Genomic DNA, 23,768 nt, shown 5'->3' on the forward strand with positions numbered 1-23,768 from the left:
TCAATTCAGTGTGACTTTTGCCTTAGCAGGGATTACAGATTTAGGAGCTGAATAAATGAGGCACTAACAAATGTCAGAAATGTCAAAAAGTGTCCTATGAAATAGCAGTCAAGAAAAGCATACAGTAATAGTTTAATTCTACCAGCTTTCTCCCTGTAACCCAAATAAATAAGCATTTTGCCTGAGAAAGGCCTGCATGTGCATCCTAAGAAAATGTTTGCATCCGAGATTTAATTCCTGCTGTCATTTTACAAGCTAAACTCGGTGACAAGTTTTGACAAACAAATCCCTCAAGTAAAGTTTTTCTTAACACATCTTTAGAGCTACAGGCTACCATAAGGAAAGCAAGAGGAAAACTACTTTTTTCTCAAACAAAAGGATTTTTAAGACAAGCCAATGTGATTTCTTGACATATTTGTAAGCATTGCATCTTCTTTGGTTGAATCACTCTTAATTTACACAAGAGGATCTTTGTCTAATGAATTATCCATATGTCATGTTGCCATTTTTCTTACCAAAAGACTTGTGACAACTCTAACCAAAAAGGAGAGAATGCTTTTTTTTTATTGTTGTACCATGCCATAAATGCATCTCTGAAAATGCCATGCAGAGCTTTTGATTTTATGCAATTCAGTGGGATCATTGAAAGCTAGAAATTTGGGCACAGACAGTGTGATATACTACCACCTTTTGCTGTGGACAAGGAATGCTTCATTAATAAGACAAAAGGGGCACTAGGGCTACTGCTTAACATAAAATTCACTACTGAAGCAGCTGCTTCTTCCTCAATCCACCTCTGTCTTGTGATCTGCCCATATAGCAGTGTTCTGTGAAGCCAAATCAGAAACAGGAGTGTCTTGGGAGAAAAATTATGAAAATTCAAGTTTCTCAAGCCTTCTATTGCAAGTCTTGTCACTTCAGACACACAAGGTGTTTATAGGCAGGAAAAGACTTTGGAAGGCATCTGTATGGATGAGCACTGACAGACATTGTGTGAATAGCAACATTTGCATAAACTTTTGAGTAAGTGGAGATGAAAGTCTCCATTTTCCAAAGTTACTGATCCTCAGATATTGAGATGAAACAGACATCTGAGAATGAGAGGTACGACTTTTGCAGTCTTTTAGGGTAACTCCTATCGCATTTCGAATTGCAGTCTTCTGTGGCTTACCACTCTACAGTGATGGCTTACAGATCGGCGAGATATATTGGCACAGGTTGTAGACAAAGCTCAGCATATTAGCACAGGATGATAGAGTGAGAAATGGTACATAAGGTTGGCTGATTCTCCTACAAGCCAGATTAATTTAGCTCATTCAGGGCTCCATGTTATTATAGCTAGGTTGATTCCAGTACAAATCCAGCTCAGTTATATCAACCCTGTACAGCAGTTTAAAGTGTAGATGTACTCACTGTTGCAAAATATATCCACCACAATTAATGAGAAATGCCCCTCAGGGTGCACTTCCTTTGGGTACACTTTCTGAAAGAGTCCTCCAGAAGCAGAGAAGGACAAATATGAGCTCAGAAGCTCTTAAGTAATATTGCAATCACTTGACTCTGGAGCAGAATTGGGTTTTAATCAATTTCATGGGAACTTCTCTCTGTCAAGAAACTAAGCCCGAGGAAAAAGGTATATCTTAACTTGCTGCAAATTATGTGGTTGGTGTTTGGAGAGATGCGGAAAAGTCAGATTCACAGTGGATGCTGCCTTTTGCACTGATTATTAGTGCAATAGTTGTTAACTTTATCATAAACTTCGGTTTAGTAGGCTAACAAACAGCAGTGTGTTATCCTGGTTCTTCAAACATGGAGTTTTCCATGAAAAAGTAATAACATAAATAAAGGCTAATACTCCTTAACTTTTGAATAGAAAATACATCTAGTTAATATTTTTCTTCCTTGATCTTCAGTCTTTGCCAATTATATGCATTCAGCACACCGGAAATGAAAAACAGTGAAATATGTGTTATCCCCTAATCTACCTATCTAGGTAATTCATTCACTTGCTAGCATGTCTTTCTGGTATCACTTTTTGGAAAAGACACTTACACAGTGGAACATTCAGAAGCCTTATATTCACTTGCTTAAGTGAAAGTAGAACAGAGGAGATTCGTTAATTTAAATAGTTTAAAGAAAGCTGTCACTTAAGACATCTGGTATTTTAAAATGTTTCTGGTTATGTTTCTGTTCTATAAAAAAAATCTTTTCTTACTTAGTGGAACGCAAGAAATGTTTTTCATTTCCTATGTTAGTCCATAAGCCTTACCCAGACTGCTCATTTGTGATATTGTATAGAACACCTGATATCCTTGGGAATACTTGCTGAAGAGCTGCTGACCTGATGTTGGGATTTTTGTTACATTAAGTGACATTCATAACCTGTTAGTGTGTTTTCTAATCTCGTAGTACTTGTTGCAAAACACTTTAAACTAAAATCCCCATTGATTATTACCAGTTTAGAAAATAACAATACCTCAGTTCTTAATTTACACTAAATTTATAGGTTAATAGGGAAGTGTAATGGCTCTCTATGGACTGTGCTGCTTTTTAAACCTTTAGAATTCCATTTTATATACTTTCTCTCTGTTTTGTGTGTTGGTTGGGGTTGTGAGGGTTTTTTTTCTAATTAGTTTAATATACAAGCTGTGCTTCTAAATATGCTTTGATTACTTCCAAAATTTCTGAAGCAAGGCTTTCCTCTCATGCATTTTGTATTTTGAATATGCTTGACTGGCAGACTTCAAACATGTTCATTTCATTTAACCTTTCAACCACTGTAGTGGCAAATGGCATCAAGATGCTGTAGCTTTGCTCAAAGAAGAGACAGTTTCATACCCTTCATTGAGTTTGTGAGGCTTAACCAGTGTAACTCTTTTGAATGATGGAAAATTTGTAAAGTGCAGGCTGCCCTTGTCCCAGAATAGAATTATGCAGCTCTTGCTGAAACACATTTCCTAAGTGCAGATTTTCTGATTTTTTGCAGGTTCATATTGATCTGATTTAGACCTGATTGGATTATCTGCTGCTGTGGCAGTATATTTCTATCAGAAATACATGGGAGGGAGATACACTGCACTCTTAACTGGATTCTGATCCAGTGACTAAATTGCAGCTTCTTTGTGCTCCTCTTATCCCGTCCAAAGGGCACTGTTTATAGAGTCTCAGCCCATAAGCATTCAAGCTCTTTGCTTGAAATATTCCATCTAGTAGCACTTCAGCTCTTTCACTGACAGTTCAGCATGGGTGAAAAAATACCACATTTCACTGCTAAATAACATGGTATAGCTGAGCATTCATATCAGTCCCCCTGAAGTTTAATTGCTTTTTAAGCATTAATTTGAGTTAAGCAAGTCTCACCAGCAGAACACTCCAGTGATACTGACGTTGGTGGTAGAGCAATTTATGGAGCCCTGACAGTCCCAGATCATCCCCAGTAGCTACAAAGATACTTCCAGACTAGTACTTAAAGCTGCTCTTGTTTCACATGAATCTTGTATTCCTTAAAGGAATAGAATAAAAGCTTATTCACAAATTAATTTCACTCCTTCCATCTGCTTTTTCAATGCCTGCAATTTTATTTCACGTACCTGTGTCTAGAATGGTGGGTGTGCATGCAGCAACTGTTCCCTGCATATTGTGCATAAATCAGACCAAATGGAATCTTTGTACAGACCTTTTGTGAGAGGCAGTGTGTGTTGCTGTCAAAGTTAACATCTCCTCACTGGCACTTGTCTGTTAGGATTGTTCATTTCCCACTAACGCCGTTGAAGACAAACAACTTTACTGCATGTCAACCACATCTACTAAATACTGTATTTTTTATAGCATCTGAGGGGTTTGTGTCTGCTCTTTTTAAAATATATCAATAAGATTTTTTTAAAAAAATAATTATTGGTTACATTGAAATTCTAGTGATGATAATGATGTAATAATAATAATAATATAATAATAATAATGTCAGTTGAGGAGGGGTTATGTGCCAACTTTGCTGTGTTTTTGCTAAAATAAGAATAATCTTTATCCCAGAAATAATTATTTTTAGGTGTGTGTTTTAAGGAAACTAAATGAAATATTAAAATTACACTTTACTGAATCCAGTTTATAACATTTTTTCCTCAGACCCCTCAGTTTTCAAGCTATTGGGACTATTTCCAGCATCAGCTGGATCAGACTTTAGTTGCCAGTGGTTCAGAAAGGACATGATGATAGAAGACCAGGTCTGAAAATGTTGTTTGTAAGTGAAAAATCTATATTGGATTTGGATTATTTTGATATAGAGTTTTCAAATATTCTTGTGATGGAAGTTACTGCAGTTGTTTTTTATCATTTCCTTTCTGCACAGAATAAGATGCAAATTCTGAGCAGTAGTTAAAGCAGAATACCTTGTTACCAAATTTATGTAAAGAATACATAAAATCCAGTATCAGTACTGCCCTGTATAATATCCACCCATTTTATTTCCTGTTTGCACTATCAACATAAAATAGGCAATATAGTAAAATCTTTGTATGTAGTCATATCCTCAAAAATGTCTGAAACAGAATATTCTAAATTAAACATACTTGTATTAGGTGGGCTTTTCTTAATGACAACAGAAAAAGCAGATTCTTTTCTTGCTTGTTCTGGGATTGTTTTCAGCTTCATTAGGACAAAGCTAATGCCACACTTACTTTCTATTAAATCTTATTTTGAAGGTTAATTGGAACTTATTACAATGCATTAAAATTATTCCCCTGTGTGGAGAGGAATTTTTCACTGAATGATGTAATCAAGATAAATTTTCTGTCATTTTTTCTTACCTGGTCTCTCTCGAATTACATAACATAGAAAATATGTCCAAAGACATTATGTTATATTTTGGGGATGTTACATTTTGAGTCTGTCACTTAATATCTTTTATTAGAAGTAATTTTTATTTTAAAAGCAGAAGTTATTTTCTTTTATTTCTAGACTTATTTTAATTACTTACATTTAAGCATTGAGTAGCAAGTAGAGCAAGGATGTAGAATTCTATGGTGCTCTTATCATGTGTTCTGAAACCTAATAGAAAATCATATTGGCTTTTAATAGTGTCTAATATAAAGATAAATGCTAGACATATCTGTAGGCCGTATGATTAAATATTTATTCCTATATTAAGAAATACTGGGAAGCTTTTTATTTATTTATAATTTTGTATCTTTTCAAGTCATATTCTAGAACCAATGTCCTACAGACTGTTCAACTCTCAGAAGAGCTCCTAAAGGGCACAAGCACTAAAGCAGAGAAGCAGAACTCTATCTTATTTGATAAAGCTACCAAAACCCACCCCTACTGCCAAAAAAGAGAAGGTGTAACCTTTCCCTGAAATAGTAGTAAGGTCACACGTTCTGTGGTGAAATATATATTAACTGGAGTAGATTGCTTACTGGTTTTGGAGTAAAAAAGGAAAAGCCCTTGGCAGTGAGAAAACCGTGCAAGAGAAAAAGCCTAACAGCCCAAGAGAGCAGGTTGTGAAAGAATTAAAAATAATTTTAAAGGAATTCATTCTTTTTAACTAGTATATTTCCAAAATTAAATGTTACCATTTTAGATACAAATTTCAAGCAATCTCTTTTTACTTATTGATTTAATCCAATTAAGCCAGTTTAAATCAAGACAGCTAATAAAAGCTCAGATCCTTTGTCCTTTATTAGTTTTATTCTTAAGCAGTAACAAAGCAACCCACAACCGTATGTCACATTGAGTAGTCACTTGGCATATTACTATATAAATAGCTCATGAATTCTATACGAGGGAAAAATTCTTCTTAAGAAATATTGGAAGAGGTTTTGTTTTTGCCTACAAGCCTAAATACTAAAACATTTTTTTTCTACATCACAGTTGCAGAATTCATATTAATACTGGATGTAGTAGCCTGTATCTAGAAAGTAAGTAATTGAGAAAAGTAGGGTTTCAATAAGAGATTTACCGTGTATTCATACCATTTTCCACTACTACCTGACACATAATGTAAGTTACTGGAATAATAAAAAAGTATTCCAAATTATATGGTTACTAGGAAATAGAGTCTGATGATTTTGAACACGTACAGGCAAAGGATGTAAAAAGTACCCTAAGAGCCTGTGTCGAACATTGAATTAAGGGAAGCCTGCTACATTAAAATCTCCCTGCTTACTTAACAGGATGGGGAGGATGAAAAATAATAATAAAAAAGACTGGTTTTGTTTTTTGTTTTTTTTTTTTAGCATGAGATGGCACATTAATATTACATGACTTCTCATACTAAACAATTAGAGACCCACGAATTCCATTTCAAATATGAAAAACTATATTTTTCTGTTTCTTGCATTTTTGTGCAGGACTGTAGAGGATTGAGAGAGATCAAGCAAAGACTAAATGTTGTAGCAATAACTTCTGATAAGAGTGCTTCTCTTTTATATTAGTCTCAGCAGTCAATAATACAAACTTTTTGTTATATATGTTGTGGGGTTTCTCTTTCATGCATAGTTATTGGAGGACTAACCTCATTACCTATGCTGTTGAAAACTAGGCTTTTGTGAAAAGAATGGAGGCATTTTTCATAGCAGTTTACCCAGCTGACCGTAAGCCAAGCATGGATCAGTACATCGCATTCTGTAACTCCTGTGCAAAGTCTGGCATTGATTGGAGTTGACAGGGAAATGCCCATTGTTAAAACCGATCCACTGTTAGCAGAAATGTGGCATGAAACAGGTTGAACATGTGATAGCTGCTGGCACTTTGAACATTGTCTATTCAAATGTCAGATTAGTAAAGCAGTTTGGGGTGGGGGTTTTTTTGCACTGGGCTTAGCACAAGCTGGAAAAATCTAGTGCGATGGTCATTTCCTGCTGAGTCAGAATGCAGCAAAGCTCCTCCAACAGGAATGCAGTGGCCCATAGGAGATGGTTGCTTTCTGGTCTGTGCTGGGGAAGAGACTGCACTGTGTTTGGAGATGTAGAAATTACCAAAGAGCTTCTGTGACATTTGCGAAGGAAAGTATTTCAGTGTGTTTTTACAACTCTTCTTTCAGAGCACGGTTTATCTCTTTGGATGCTCTGCCTTTAGGTTGGGTTTTTTTAGTGAATTGCTAACATTTGTGACTATGTGGTTGCTAGAAGAGATAGCACTTCAGAGTGTTTAGCACATAATATTGAAAGAGGCCTAAAATCAACAACAGATCTGTAGAGATAACTGGATTATATTACAGAAATAATTTTAGTAAATGAGATTTACCCAATATATTTCTCTAAACAGAAATCTCAACATATGGCTATTTCTATCCAAACTAGAGAAGTTGGACTCCTTCCTCTCTTTCATAGAAAATAAACTGAAAATATCCCAGCTGTATTCCTGCTCTACTAATTTTGTTTCCCTCCTTTCCAACAGCTTTTGCCCATGTGGAGAAGAAAAGGCATTTCTTCTGTTCCCTGCAAGTGAACCTTTGCAAGAAGTTCTTTTTCGTGGAAAGTAAGTTTTTCTGTGTTTATTTATCTATTTTTAACCCTTCTCTTCTTTCCTAAATTTGCTCAGCTTCTATTTAAAGGAAACTTTTAAAACCTTTGAAAACATCTCATGTGAGTAGGTCCATGGATGATATCTTACGGAAGTCGCTGAGTTCATATATTCATTTTAGGTTATATGTGAAATATTGGCAAATTCCCTTCACAGGGGGGAAGAAAAAAAAAAAGAAAAAAAAGAGATGGATGATAAAAGGTTGGTTTGATGAACTGGGCAAAGATGATCTTCCATTAGGGAAGAGAGGCACAAGTTTCCCATCTACTTTGCCCTGTCAGTATGACTGAGCTCCAATACTGAGAGTTTCATCTACAAGTAATTGCTTCTGGCCTTTCATAAGAACACTTTGTCTACACAGTGTTTGATAGATGAGCGCAGAGAAGGGCCATAAGATGTTGCACAGCCCATTCACCTTTCTTTCCATGCCTGGGAAGAAAGTCTGCAGCTCCAGAGCAGTGATTAGTACAAAACCGACCAATGGCCAGGGGGCTGTCTGGGCTGATGATCCACTGCACTCTCTCCGGCCATGTGCGGGGTCAGGCAGAAGAGCTTGCTACTGATTTGCTCTGGTTCTGTGGGTCACCCCCTCTCACCCTCAAGGGAGGTTATTCCCCCTGATTCTGGGTGTGCCCTCCAGGAGTCACATGGAGCACTGTAGGGATTGCTTGTGTCTTCTCCCATCCAGAAGATGCCTCTCAGATGTCTTCAGTTTTTCTCCCTTTTCAGTAAAAGTTTCAGGTAGACGAGTTCCTAAGGTACAGGACGGGTGGCACTGGGTCAGAAAGAGGGAGTCAGAGCTCAGGCAGCAACAGGAATGATGGATTCACTCCTGTGGTACTTAGTCAGGACTCTTACAAAAGGCATGCTTGTCATGAGATAACAGATGTGCTTGTGTTTGAATAGATTGCAGTGGTTACTGCCATCATTGGACGTGTCTATTACTTTATATTTTGTTCGGAAAGCTGCTGCGTGCTACATAATACTCATGAGAATGAAATATTCTGCAATTGCATTGTGTTGATCCCATCAGAGAGATTCTGTGGAAGACAGGATAGCAGAAGGACTCTAGGTTTTGTAAAAATTAATTCATATGTTAAATGAAAGAATTATTGTCTAGGAGAGCTGTTTATCTACGTAAACAATTGTCAGCCTGATTCTTTATTCAGTAAGAGATAAAGCTTTTCAAACAGATCACACAGAGTGAGTTCAGGATAGCAAAATATTGAATCATAGAGCAATTTGTTTTAGAAATAGTCTCCAGGAAAATCCATTTCCTTTTGCTCAAAGCAGGGCTCAGTTCCAAGGTGGAATGGCCTGACTGGGGTTGTATCCAGTCAAGGATATCAGTGAGGTTGCATGTTTCATTTACATCTGGTCTTGCCATGTGTTTAGTGGTTGAGTACCTTGTGTACTATTTGTTTTTTCTAATCTGTAATTGAAATTTCCCTAGTTACAACTTGTGTCTCTTGGTATCAAACAAGCAGGTGAGACAAGTCTAAGTTCAGGTGAAAAACTGGACATAAGAAGGAATTTAAAGTCATGACAAATACCAGAATTAATAAAAATACACACAGTGCTTTAAAAATAGACATGGGACTTCACTTTGATCTCTAGTCACTACAAATTTTGTACTTGAAGTGAAAGAGGTTAGATTCATCATGACTGCCCCTGGATTTTGAGGTCAGAAAGAACAAGCAGGTTGCAGCTCAATATTTAAAGTAGCCCAGATATTAATGGAGCACATAACAGGCACATACCTTCTTGTGACATCATAAAAAATGTGTCTCAAATAGGAGGATAAAACGTGGAACATATAGACACAATCTCTTTTTTTTTTTTTTTTTTTCCCTCGCATTATATTGCTTTTAACACTCAACAAGTAGAAGTATATGAATTGTAATATTTTTGGTGAAGGGAGCAGGATTCAGAGGGGCAGTAGTTAACCTCTTCCTTTCTTTAATTCCTCACTTTCCCTGCTTTACTCACCCCTGTGAGTAAATACTCACCTGGGAAGCATGCAAAAGACCAGCCAGAAAATTGTTGATACAGAGCAGAATTTCCTTGAAGGAGCAGCTGGCCACATTTCTCAATAAATGCTTCATTTTCTCAAGAAATAGGAATAATCTGAAGCCAACTTTCTTTAAAAGCCTCAGTTTTCATATATTTTTAATAAGTCTCTAATCACAGAACTTTTTAGTGTATGTGATATATATAATAGAAGGGCATCATTAATTAAACCCAAAAAGGTAGCAGTTCCCAGGAGAGGAAAAAAAAGAGCAGGAAAGTGGATATTGAGAAGGAAAAATTTCCATAAGAAGTCAGGAAAGCAAAAAAGAGAGAGGAAGCATCTAATATCACTACAGAACTGAGAGGGTAAAAAATGCAGGAAAAGCATCAATAGGAACTAGTGATTAAATTTTAATTTTCAAAGGAAAATATGTATAAATAACAAATAGTAATAAGCAGTATTCACACTAAAACATGTAAGGAGATATCCAGCATCTAAAGTTAGCTGAAAAAAAACCAATCAATAATGTTTTATTACAGACATTTTTTTCAAAGGCACTGTGAAGTGAGAAAGATGATGAAAGTCATTCTTGTACAATACATTATATTAAAAAAGGAGTTAGAAAAAAAAATTGTAGAATAGCTCATGACACAAACTACAATAGGAGGATCACCGTGCCCTGGAAATTGAGCTAATGATCCCAGTTTAGCAACTGGGACATTGCTAGTCCCAGAGACCTGTTATTCCTTGTATTAATGTCAAATTTTGGCACTTAAAGGTAGTGGAAAACACATTCAGTTTGAAAACTGGTTCAGGGGGAGGTGATCTATGTCTTAATAGAATTGGTAGGAAAGTGTGTTGGGTTTTGTAAAAAGCCTGGAAATATTAATTAGAAGGATAAACACTAAAATATCAAGGTTTTTCAAGTTGAAAGTTTTCAGAGAAAGGTCTTAATTTTCCATGGGAAGCAGATGCATATTTTAGAAGATTTTTGGTTAATCAGGAATCTAGTTTTATGTTGTAGGACAACATTTGCTAGCAGATTACTAACAGTGCCTTGTTGGTAATTCTAATTCACCTCAGGTACAGAAGGCAAATCATACCCAAGATGTGAAAGTCCAAAACCATCGCTTTTTTGTTTGGCTTCTTAATTTTACAGCAGTTTTTTGCCTTCCTGTAGGCTGGCATTTCACTTTTTTTGTCCATTTTGTGGTTTGTTCATCCTTTGGAAAATTAGCATCTTGTGACATATCTACCTAAAAGTCATCCAGAAGATGATATTTGGAATGAAATAAAAACAGTCGTAGAATTTAATAAGGAAGCACACAGTGTAACAGAGGATGAAGGATAAATTGTAAGTTCTGTAAAAGGTATCCCTTTTGTGTCTTAGAAGACGTCTTGCTTGTACACTTTGAAAATTGTGGATGGTCTTATGTTTGCTTTGCCTGATGCAACATACCACAAATATATCCACAGCACAAATAATGAAAACAACAATAAGGCAGAGATGAAAAACTTTAGAGTACTAAAGATAATAAATTGGAAGAGGCAGGAAAGAAGTTATTGAAGCAATTGAATGGGAAGAGGACCATACCTGTAACAATTCCTTGAGAAATATGTGTAGGTTTTTTCCACCATATTGTCATGGTTTTTTCGTTACTGGATGGTCTGATGTTTACATCTTTGTTTTAAAACCCTGGAGGTGAGTTTTACAAATTACATTGCTTATAGAAGTCATATATCCACCTCTCTCATATCTCTCCATCTTCTCCTGGATATGCAGAAATGGAAAATACTTAAAGCACAGTAAGAACAAGAGTCCCATGAAAGAGACCTCACTGATGGTTGGCAGGTAAAATATATTGACAGAAGGAGCATGTTGCTTAAAAGGGTTGCTTTCTGCCTTGTCCTCAAAAAAAAAAAAAAAAAAAAAGAACAAAAATCTGAATGCTAGGAGTGAGTAATAACTTCTCTATGGAAAGGGGAAGAAATCACATATTTAATAAAACAAGTAGTCAAGAAATAAGTTTCTTGAAATAGGCTACTTTTTCATATTCGGTGTGCCTGATACTTATTGACAATGCAAGAGGCAGCTGGACACAAGCGCTGACTTTGCCCATCATTTGACTGTGGCCAATTCCTTGCTACTCTAGCAATGAAGGGATGAGTTTGAAAACCAGCAAAATGCAGTTCTGCCCTCATTTCTGTGGGCAAGCATGTGCCTGAATCTGCAAGTTTTCATATTCTGGCAGATAAGAGCTGGTTTTGTAAATGCTGGTGATTATCAATCCCCAGAGCACATACTCCTGATTAATGCTTATTTTATAATACATACACTGTTTCCTGAAGTCATGGTACAAAATATGACATTCGTTTTAGTGAGGCAGATGTGTCTGGCAAAACCACTGCACAGAGACAGTGCAGCAGGGCAAGCGTGCCACAGACCTCTCCTTAGGTGAGGTGTGAAACAGCTGTCACAGATGTGACACCCTTGTAAACCAGAGCATCTGGTGAATGCCCTTGGAAGACACATTAGCCTTCACCCCAGCAGCCACATATTGAAGGAGACATTTGTTGTAAGCAAAGAAATCTTACTTTTGTAATCATATGTCCAGGAGCTAAGTGGAGAAAAAGAAATGGGCTCCTCCGCAAACAGAAAAATTAACAAAGCCTAATCCATATTTGACCTAGTTTCCCACATAACTCTTTGTAATAACCCTGGACCTCTTTCATACCTATCCCTCTCCCCCAAACTTTTTATTTCCCCAGAGGTTCACCAGCTTCCCCCTGGGTTGCCCTCCTCTCTGGCTGAGCTACAGGCAGCATGGTGCCCATTCAGAGCAGAGGTTGGGGTGCGCTGACCACCCCCTGCCCTCCAGGATAACCGGTACTTAATATAAATATCTCTACCTGATTGCCAGTGTTCATTTCTTTTTAGCAACTTAATTATCTTCAGTACTGTGGCCCCTCTGCTGATTTGTTTGTAATTGGACAGCAGGTTCACAAGTTACCAGGAAAGGCCAAAAGTTCCAGGTGTCAAGTCTCATTTCCTTGGGAAACCAGAGTTTAAATAAATGGTCAGAGATCAGTGATTAGATTGCAGCTTCTGCTGCAAACTTCATGGGCTGAGCCAGGCAGAGCTTCAACTCTAAAAAAAAAATCCATGCAGCATGATGCTAAGTTTCATCAATGTGACTGTTATGTAGGCCTCATATGCCACAGAAAAAAGTTACCTTGGAGGTAGTTTTATCAAAGTAAGCTGAGATTATAAAAAGTAGAGTTTACTTATTTCATTTGCTAAATCTCTCCCTCGCCATTTTCCTCTTTCCCTTTTCTTTTCCCCTTCCCCTTTTCTTCTTTCCCTTCCCCTTTCCTTTCCTGTTTTTGCCTTTGCTTTCAACAAAAATTCCACTTTGGCTTTTTCAGATGGATGCCCGGCTCAGAGTAAAGGACACGGAGTGCCCAATCCCTAGCAGAAGCTGAAAACGGATGATGTCTACTGATGCTATTCAATGATGTCATCTACTCTTTTTCTGTTTGAGATGGGTGATAGGAAAATGTTCTAAAATAAGACTGAGTGACCTCTTCAAACCTTGACTTCTCTTTCCACAAGTCTAAAAACCACCTGAGGAAATGACCACCCAACTACCAGAGGAGTCCGTGGAGACCCAGAGCTCAGATGAGCTTGAGTGCAAGATCTGTTACAACCGCTATAACCTGCGGCAGAGAAAACCGAAAGTGCTGGAGTGTTGTCACAGAGTGTGTGCCAAATGCCTTTGCAAGATCATAGACTTCGGCGATTCCCCGCAAGGAGTCATAGTGTGCCCGTTCTGCAGGTTTGAAACGTGCCTGCCAGACGATGAGGTTAGTAGTCTTCCTGATGACAACAACATCCTTCTGAATTTAGCTTGTGGGGGAAAGGGAAAGAAGTGCCTACCAGACAACCCGACAGAACTCTTGCTGACTCCCAAAAGGCTGGCATCTCTGGTTAGCCCTTCTCACACCTCTTCCAATTGCCTGGTTATAACAATCATGGAAGTACAAAGAGAAAGTCCCCAGACTCTGAACTCAACCCCAGTGGTGGAATTTTACAGGCCTACAAGTTTTGACTCTGTTGCAACTGTGTCCCACAACTGGACAGTGTGGAACTGCACATCTTTGCTCTTCCAGACCTCGATTCGGGTGCTAGTCTGGTTGCTAGGGTTGCTGTACTTTAGCTCCTTGCCTTTAGGGATTTATTTACTGGTATCCAAGAAAGTCACCCTTGGGGTTGTCTTTGTAAGCCTTGTTCCTTCGAGCCTTGTTATTCTCATGATTTATGGCTTTTGCCAGTGCGTTTGCCATGAAGTTCTAGACTGCATGTCATCTTGATAACAAATGCACTAAAATAAGGTGTATTACCAGATGTGTAGCATAATTGATTTATCCTGTTTTTGTATTCTTTGTATTCTTATTTATTCTTATTGTCCATCCCACTAAATGGAAGCAGTGGCCCTAGTTACATGGTCCCTTTTCTTCCAAATAATTTGACTCTCCTCACCCTGAGCTTTTTTTGAGCTAAGAATTGGAAATAAAAACTACATGTTGATTTTGAAGGGCTGAATTTTAGAAAGGGATAAAGCAAAAATCGCCAAACTTGGTGCCTGCTGCTGCCGCCACTGTTCACGTGCTTTTTATTGGATTGATCAAGTCAGTTCAGGCTGTAGGATTCACTCAAAAAGAAATTACTGTAGCAGACACCTTCCAGATACAAGTACTGCATCTCTTCACCCAAAGCATCTCAAGCTCTGAAACACCTATTATTTATAATCCATCATCATTTACAGCAAATTAAATCACTCTATTGGTAAATACTGTAAGAAGAATAAAACAAAGTACTGGTTTTTTTGGTTGCGGTTATAACAAAAGTACTTGTGGGAGGCCAGCGTGTTTGTTGGTTTGTTTGTTTGTTTTTATGTTAAAAACTTGTCTCCAGAACACTTTCCCCAAAGAGAAATCCATTTTTTCTTGTCATGCAGTTGCAGCTCACTGTGAAATATTCCTGCTAATGAGTACTTCTGGGGACCCAGTCGTGTGTTTGCTGTTCTCCAGGTGCACTTATTTCAGTGTACACAGCTTAAGCTTCCCTCTGAGGGTTCAGAGCTCTGCAGATTTCTCTAGCTATGTTCTGTTATGCTTGCCCTCCCTCCCAGCATTTCCACCACCACTAGTGACATTTCCAAGCCACCAGTCCTTCCTAATGGACGACCGGCCTCATGCACACGTACTCTGCAGTAGCTGTGCTGGAGAATTTGGCTTATGTGACTTTAGCTCTCACGATAGATTTTTATTCCCAACCATTAGGAAACAGATCTTCAATCACTAATACAAATTCAAGAAAAAAATCGGAAATTATTAAATAAGGGTTTTGTTTGTTTGTCTGTCTGTTTGTTTTTGTTCTGAGCTCACAGAATGAACATTGTAAGGAGATACTGTGGCTTTGGGAAGGTTTCTGTTTAAGGCATAGTCCTTCAAAATGTTTAATACTCTGAACTCCCCGTCACCACTGTGAGTTGATGGCAATCTAGATGTGGCAATTAGCATGTCTCCATTAGTGGAGCTCAAAGGAATTACTGATACTTTACCATTCCACAAATAGAACCAGGCCCTGTAAGGCTAGCTTGTATGTTGCATGGTTTAGGCTACATTTTGAGCTACTGAAAGAACACAAAAATAAGTAATATTTAATGTTTATGTGTATAACTAGGTCTAGAAACACTGCGGCTGCAAACCGGTTTTCTTTTGCACAGCAGAGTGGAGTTGAGCAGGGCAAGCCTTGTTTTTGGGTCTGGCACAAGATTTAGTCATTTCAAGGCAGTGTAAAAGGGAGAGGGGTATGTTGTATGAAAATTGAATGTATGGCCTAACAATATACTCTCAGAGCAAACAGACTTTGGTAAGAATGAAAAAATGACAGTGGGAAAAGCAGAGCCTATCAAGAGCATTTGAAGTTAAGCTGCTTCAATTTTTGTGGATGGCACAGGTAGTATCTTTGGTTTTATTCCTACTGCAAACAGAGAAAATGTGGAAATGTAAGGGTCCTGCTTTTCTTGACACTCATTTTATAATAGTGCGTATAGATGTGTGTGTATGTACACATAGACACATATGTAAGAAGAAAACACAGTGAAATTTTAGTTTTCAAGTGTATGGAGCTATGTATTGAATGATTAAAGGAAATGTTTCAGACTTTTCTGTAATGACAATAATTATACCTAAAATATTTCCAGAATTCCTAGAAAATACTATTCCTAAGTAATTGTTTTAACTGTCTGTGATAAAGCACATGTAGTTTGAAGAGGAATCTTCTCCAGTCAAGGTTTGACTCATCTATGAACTCATAAATTTTAAGTATCCAACAACAATTATGTCAAAAAGAAAGAAAACCAGAAACCTATGTGGCTTTATAGAACTTCATAACTTTTGGAAAGATGTATTTGTAGTGTTAGGGGTTTATATGTTTTAGGATTTGTTCAATTTGTCTGAATATAGTGTCTCTAATAAAGGGCTGACTAACAGAGGACATAGGTATTGCAAATGTGTGATATATATGAATTACCTCTGCACAACATGCTCTACGGTGCTAACTGTTGTCTTTTCCTTTTGCTTTTCAGTTGATTATCTTAGCTCCAGAACCAGGTATTTTGTACTCTGTTTTAAAACAGAGCCTAATTGTAGCAAAATTACAGTGGTATCAGTTACACATCACACACAAATTAACACACCTGTTGTTATACTTCTCCACTTTTCAGACTGCCAGCCCATTAAATTTATGCTGTTATTTCAGGCTGTGCTGCAGTACAAACCCACTCAAAGGTGCAAGCCTGCAAAAGCATATTGATTGTACAGCTATGCTGCCACTCAGCCAGAGCATGCTATTGCAGTTTTGGGGTCATAAAATACCTATATGACTTACAATATGGCCATTGAGAATTGCTGGGAGATAAATCTCAATTACTTGTGGAGGAGAATTTTTGCTGTGTGACTGAGACTAGAAGAACTTCAGATATTACTCTTTCCTTATTTTTATTCTCTACCATCCTTTAGACTTTGAACTGTGTCCTCTGCAGTGGAATAACTGCGCTGAAATCGATGTAAATGGGGCTAAAATCAAGACTTACATATTTCTCTGCCTGCTTTTCCTTCCTTTTCTCTGACTGTTTTTCTCTCCTTGGAAAGTAATGGCTCCTGGGGTTGTAAAATACTGCCTGCACACCAAGGCAATTCCCTTTCAGTGGGATTTATTCCTGCTATGCCCAGACATGACTCAACCAAGTACAAAGTGCTAGAAATTCATTACTACAAGATTAATTTAGTCCAAATTAGATTTTTTGTTGTTGTTGTAATTCCTGCTTATCCTATGGATGCAGACTGTATCGTCACCAGCTGTTCATTTACAGTATGATACCGTGGCATCCCTTGAGGGCTGGGGCAGGATGATACAGCAGCAGCTGCTGGGCACAGCTTAGGAAGGATGTGCTGAGCTGGACCATCCTGTGAGCAGGACTCAGTGAGGGATGAAGCTCTGCAAGCGTGGCCTGAGCCGAGAGCCCAAAAGGCAATTAAGAGAGCGAGGGTTAGCAGAGTCTGTGGGTTCTCACATAGGATGTGGGGCTGGGGTTGGGCTGACTGAGAAGCTGAGCAAAGCAAGGAGGGGCTTTTGTCTATGCCTGAGAAAAAGGGGCTGTGTTTTGAATAAATATTTTGAGGTAGATCTGCTGCAAACAGTTTAATGTTTTTCATACTGACCCCTCTGGGGTTTAAAATTCATTTGGTAATTAAATTAATTCACTACTGTTATTACAGTTGAGTACATTTACTTTCCAAATGGCAAAGTATTGAACTTCATTCTAATTTAAACAGATCCTTAGACTTGGGCATACTCCCACTGTTATGTTAACTATTTAAAGCTGCAGGACCGGCCAAAGTAAGGGCTTTGATGTCTTTGATTCAGCTGCATTGTGAGCTTTGGTAGGTCCTGCTATATTGATAAAAGGCCCACAAAAATGAATAAACTAATATAAAACACTTTAAATGGGCAAACTCTGATGACATCATTGGCAAACTTCAGGGTTGCCAGTATTGTACAATGTACCCGAAAATAGACTCTTCCAAACAGACTTGATTACCTGAAGATACAGATAAGTTGGTCAGCACATGATGCTGATAACGCCAAGGTCATGGCTTCGATCCCTGTATGGACCATTTACTTAAAAGTTGGACTCGATGATCCTTGTGGGTCCCTTCCAACTCAGAGAATTCTCTGGTTCTGTGGAGTCCAGTAGCACACAGCCAGATAGACAAGAACAAAACAGGAGAACACATCTTTCCACCTAACTGGCTGCACTTCAGCCTGAGGAAGAGAAATTGAGGAGGTTCACAGGAAGGTGGATAATGTTTTCGAGGGAGTTCCTCATTATTGGGTACAAGGCCATTGTTTTTCTGAATTTTAACCAGTTCTAGTGGTAGATTCAACTCACTGTTCCTCTTATTTTTCTGCCTCCCCCCATGAAACAAGTCTTCATGGAACTGTGGATAAACAGTATTTTGAAATAAGGCAATCTTTTCTACCACACTGAGTTTGCAGCCCAGTCCAGCACAGCAAGGCTAATACTGAAAATATGGCAAATTGCAGCCAGGATGCGAGAGTGAATAGGGCACAGTGGGTAAATAGCAGCACTTTGTTAAACCAGTTTTGATGTCAAAGCAAGAGAAGCATGTGGCTATATCCTGCCTTGTCTTGCCTGGTTCAAAATTACTGAGAGACTGTCCCAAGCCTGAGGGCCATCATGTCTCAACACCCACCCCTGCATTTCCTCTGGGACAGTTCACTTCAGCTTGCATCTTGATTTCTTCTGTGCTTTTTGATTTCTTGTACAGGAGTTCTACATCATGATTTCATCTTCCTGCGTGGATGATGGGTGGAGTGAAAGATCCACAGTGCTACACTCCTAAACATTTTGACTATCCTAAGGTTTCTCAGGGTTGGGGTTTTTTCCATTTCTTCATATTTATTCTACAACAACAGTGCACTTTAAATAGAGTAGTGCCTTCAAGGAATTTAAAAAAAAAAAAAATGTGGGGAAGGAGAACTGAGAATTTTGAAATAATTTTAAGATATTCAAAGTGATAAGGAGAGACTGAGAGTCTTCCTTTACTTTCATACCAGCAAACTAGATGTTATCCTTTGAGTGACATCAGTAAATATTTAGTGCTGGAGATTCCTGAGGGGGTTGATAAGTCTGACAGACTGACCCTGTACTCCACTACTTTTCTGTAAAGCACTCTTTTTTTGCATCAGCCACCTCTGTCAAAGTTGAACCACCACAGTTCACAAAGAGTTCTGGCACAAAGAATAAATCCTCAGTCTGGGGACAGTAAATCATCTTTTTAGAGACATGTGTGACAGTAGCAAAACTTTCAGTGTTAGACCTTAAACAAAGACAAGTCATCTTGCAGTTTGAATTGCTAGCATAGATTTAATTTTGAATCAAGTTTCATTGTGCTGGGCAACACTGCGACTAGAAAACATGGTTTTTTTGTTTTTCTCCCTTTTGCTATACAAATGTGGTTTGCATTTAAAAAAAAATGTATTAAATTGTAGAAATCAGAGATGGATAGGAAGAAGCCTAATAAGTAATTGTATCCATTTCCTCTGCCCCTGTAGAGATGAATGCTTTGTCTAGCTTGGTTTAAATATCTGAAGTGATGAGGCTTCCACCTCTTCCCACAAAGGATGTTTCAGCCATTTAAATAGGTTTCTTTGTTAGGAAATACTTGCCTCATACTGATCCCCTTTTTTTTTTTTTTTTTTTAAATTCTGCATAATGTAGTCCCTTTCTTCTGTGCCCACTATTTTAACTTCTATGAAATCCAGGAAATGTATCATATTTATCCATTTCATACTGTAGCTGAATAATTCATAATCCCTGTTGTTCAAGTAACAGAAGAGATAAGCAACCAGTAGGTGAACAGCTAATACTTCTCTGAGGTGGTGTACTATGTACCAGAGGGTATATTTCCTGGCAAGTCCTGGCTGACACTGCTTTCTGCATTAGGGAATGAAAAATGTCAAGAATGTCAAGTGAAACTGAAGAAATGCATCTTCCCAAGTGAGTGCATGGCGATATTACTGAAATTTCAAGAGGTGCTGAGGCAAACAGCCTACTTCTTTGGATAGAGCTTTTCTTTCTAAAAGTGGATGATTTTTATTAAAAGTACGTTTTCAAAAAGCATTTTAATTTTCTTTTCATAAGCAAACCTCTAGATGAGAACCACACTATGTCAAAACTCTTTAACTTGTTGAGAGACAAGGCTGGATTGATTGCCACTCACTGCTGAGCAGTTTTTGCTGACAGCTTAGCTCAGAAATAAAAATTAATCCAGTGTTATAGAGTTTGAAAAGATGCCTTTGCAACTGTGTCACTGGAATCAGATCTGTGCATGAAAAAATGACTCATGTCTTGACAACAGTAGCTGCATTTCTGATTTAATTACAATGTATTAGATAATCCTCTGCCTCACTCAAAGGACAAGAAGGAGCAGTGTGACTAAGGAAATCCTAGGTGGACGGCTAGATTTTCTGTGGTTTTGCGTTCAAAAGCTACTTATTTTAAAAAGTGGTGCTATGCTTCATGCTGACCCTGGGGCAGGTGCAAGGTCTGCTGGGTCCCTCTAACCTCAGAGCTGTAGTGGATGCACATAAAAAAGGTACATGGACAGCCCACATGGATGTAAGCTCCTCATATACCTCCTAATAAATGGCAATCCACAGTTTGGAGATCTCTTGAGGTGGAGGTTGCGTCTGTGGGTTTGACCCTTGCCTATGGACTTCTTTGGATTCCTTGAAACATTGCTAACCCACTTACAGTCTTGGCACCTACAAATCCCCACAGCATGGAGTCCCACAATTTAATTCTGTACTTGGTGGAAAAGGTCTGCTTGTCTTAAAAACCCCTGAGATGCTTGTTACATCTGCCCTACTTATTCCAATAAGGAAAGCAGTTCTGAGGTATGATGGCACATTGTTTCCTCTACACTCCTCAGAACTTCATCTGTCCTTGGAGATGTTAACGTCATGGTTTTATTCCTCATGCTTCTCCTTGGATGCCTTTTGTCCAAGCTGAAAAAAAGATCTCTCCTTAGGCAGCAGGCTCTCCATGCTTACCACCAGCCACAACACTTGCCTGAACCTTTTCTACAGTTTCTTCTTTTTTGCTTTGAGGTGGGATGGAGGATTGAGAAATAGATTCTAATTAGTGCCATTTGTTGATAAGCCACATGACCACATAAGACACCTGTACTCCTATGGCTATGGAAATCACTTTGTCATTTTCATTGGGCATGACAGCGCATCTGAGGCCTTACACTTGATTATTGTTGGTTTATATGCTATATGGATATGCACTGATAAACTCACTAACATGATTTGAACATCCCTGTTTGAATTGTCTGGTTCACGTGGATGCAGGAGACAGTAGATTCCAGAGAGACAGTAGAATGTTTAATTTAATCTTGGCAGAGACTGTATGGATTTTAGCTCTATTAAGCACATGGCCTGGACTGAGCAGCCACTCATCATCTCTCTGCCATAGTGGTGGCACCCACCTCACCCACTTGCTGCAGCCATCCCAAACTACAGCCTAGAGCTTTTTTTTTATTGCAAGAATACATTTTTCTTTTAAACACTTCTACTGAATCTTTTATTTCCTTAAGACTTGTGGCCTTCTTCATCTCCTTCTTTCTTCATCCCAAGAAGAGGAGGTGCTCTCAGATAAAATTATTAATAATGATGCTGATTAGACAGTAAGCCCATTACATGGGGTTCTTCATATTGTCAAGTAGGGCAAAAGTTTGGGGTCTTTTCCTTTAGATATCCTACCAGATACAAGCAGAGACCTCAGCATCTCGCTGTCCTGGGCCTCACAGGAGGCTCCTTGCAGTCCCTGGAGGTCTTGATGCTGATGCTCTTTAATCAGTGCCCCATCTATTAGTTAGAAAAACCCAGTGGCGCTAAGGAAACATTATTATTGCATTAAAACTAGATACAGCTTATTTTCTTTCATCAAAGAATGAAATTCTGAGGCTGAAACTTTTTTTTTTTTTTTTGGTGGGTGCACTTCCAGAGTCAGCTGCAAATCTCTAATGACCTTTTTGTTTGTTTTAGTAATTAAACACAATAATAAAACCAGGTCAGTGGGGCTGCACGATCATGCAGGTAGTTGATGAAATTTCACAAGTAGGTGCTGAAAATGTGTGTGGGGAAAGGGGTTTTAAAAAATACAAGAAAATGGAGAAAAAGGCTTGATCACACAATATGGATTGGGTGGAGAGGGCAAACAGCTGTAGATCTACAAGAGATTGCAGAAAAAATGCACAAAGGCATGTAGAACGTGAAGATTATGTGTGTACACTTCAGTGAATTATAGATATTGTAGAGAGAAATTCTCAACCCAACAAATGAAAAAATGAAGTTTTGATTATATATTGCTTTACTTTTTACTTTGTCACCAAAAATCCATAGGCTTTAAATTCCAGATCAATTTGAGGCTTACCAAGTGTAGCATGAGTTTTATGAGAGGAGTTTGGCTACTGTAACTTTGCCTTCTATAACTGTCTGTTTTAGATTTATGAGGAAAAGTCATAGTGCGGCAACTTCTTTTTGTTTGTGTTTATTTCATGAGTGGAATGATGAAATCTACCATAATCTTACAGAAAAGGAAATTATGACATGGTAGCAAATGGCAAAAATATAACCAGTCCTATCTGAAATAATGAAGTACCAATGTAAAAGCAATTGTTTCACTCAATAAAATTTTAATTTTTCAATAAAGATTCGTCATGATATGCATATTTCTTAATGTCTGGGTTTGAAGGTCTTTCAGATTTTATTCCTGTCATTCATTGGAACAGTTTAAAAAATAGACTGAAGGTGAGTATGTGATAGCATTTCACAGTGTTTTGACCAAATAGACAAAATATTTTTGTTTATTGCACAAGTAGGTAAAGTATTTTGTGCAAAGGAAGACTGCAAAAAAACTAAATGAAAGCTAGACAAATCTCTAGATGGTCACTCAACCATGTATTTTTAAATTAAAATGACAGCATGTATGAGGGAACATTCCAGGTAACAGCCAGAAAGTAATTTGCAGCATGTACTTTGCACTGGAGTCCTATATTTTCTGGCCTTGGCAACTGACATACTAAAAACTGGAGGGCTGATTCCTGGTTTAAAGAAGAATGTTCTTGCCTGGAAACCCTTCATCCAGGCACCTCTACAGCCTGAGTGCACCAGTGTTTGCTGCTTTTGGAGGCTGCGAGCTGCAGGTTGTCCCTCACATTGTCAGAGAAGGGTCGGTGGAGCCTGGCCACGAGGGACATGGATGTGATTTACAAAAACATGCACAGGGAAATGGAGCTGCTCAGAAAACACACACTCCCCTGTGTGTGTATGAATTATTCCTTCTGTTAGCAGGACTGCAAGGAGTAAGTGTGTTGTGTAACTCTGCTGGCTGCAGGTGCAGCAAGACCATAAAGGAGTGCAACTCACAGGGGTGCAGTATGTGATATTGTAGAAGTGGGTAGAACAGGAAGATTTATTCACATTAGCCAGTATGTGGCCATTGGAGTGATTTGCATTTTGAATGGATGAGACTTGGATTTAGTGATGGCTAGATATAAAACTCATGCAGTGCATCTTTATTTTTAAATAAAAATAAAACAAAACAAAACAAAAAAATAAAAATAAAATTGCAAAACCTTCCTTGACATGCCTTGCTTCCTTTTCCTCTGTTAAGCTGAGGAATGGCCCAGAACTGATCATCTTTCTGATATCCAGATCTCATGAGTCTCTAGGCTTGCAGATATTTGAACCTAGATTGTAGGCCAAACCCACACTGACCTTAAAGTAACCCATCCTTGGAAAAAGATAGAGGTGTACTGTCTATCCATCTTTCTAGTGCGGAAATAAAAGCTCAGAATAAAATGTAGGCATTTGTTTTGTTCCATGGTAAATTCATACACGGAGTTTCTTTTCAACTTCATTTTTATCACCTCAGAATTTCATATATTTTTCCTGGTTTTTCCTGAGAAAACCTTTTGCATGGGTTTAGAAAATCAAATGCAGTACATAAACAAATGACAGAGGAAGTGATCTTCACTTGCAAATTCTTTGTTTCTTTATTGAACAGTACTCATAAAA

The 23,768-nt window shown here is 38.1% G+C and overlaps 1 protein-coding gene across 2 annotated transcripts in view; it reads left to right on the plus strand.

Annotated features, from left to right (window-relative positions):
- The window catches only part of RNF182 (ring finger protein 182), a 30,344-nt gene extending 13,198 nt beyond the window's left edge, over positions 1-17,146 (plus strand). The window contains exons 1-3 of one of the 2 annotated variants that reach the window (XM_040069491.2): positions 4,131-4,237; positions 7,393-7,473; positions 12,956-17,146. In XM_040069491.2, coding sequence (XP_039925425.1) covers positions 13,163-13,900 — 738 coding nt within the window. In that variant the 5' untranslated portion in view covers positions 4,131-4,237; positions 7,393-7,473; positions 12,956-13,162 and the 3' untranslated portion in view covers positions 13,901-17,146. Of the gene's footprint in view, positions 1-4,130; positions 4,238-7,392; positions 7,474-12,955 lie in introns of those variants that run through there. The other variant, XM_040069482.2, reaches the window with a different exon arrangement.
- The last annotated feature ends 6,622 nt before the right edge of the window (positions 17,147-23,768 follow it).

Source organism: Hirundo rustica, chromosome 1, assembly GCF_015227805.2.
Source record: "Hirundo rustica isolate bHirRus1 chromosome 1, bHirRus1.pri.v3, whole genome shotgun sequence".
In the NCBI taxonomy this organism is placed as follows: domain Eukaryota; kingdom Metazoa; phylum Chordata; class Aves; order Passeriformes; family Hirundinidae; genus Hirundo; species Hirundo rustica.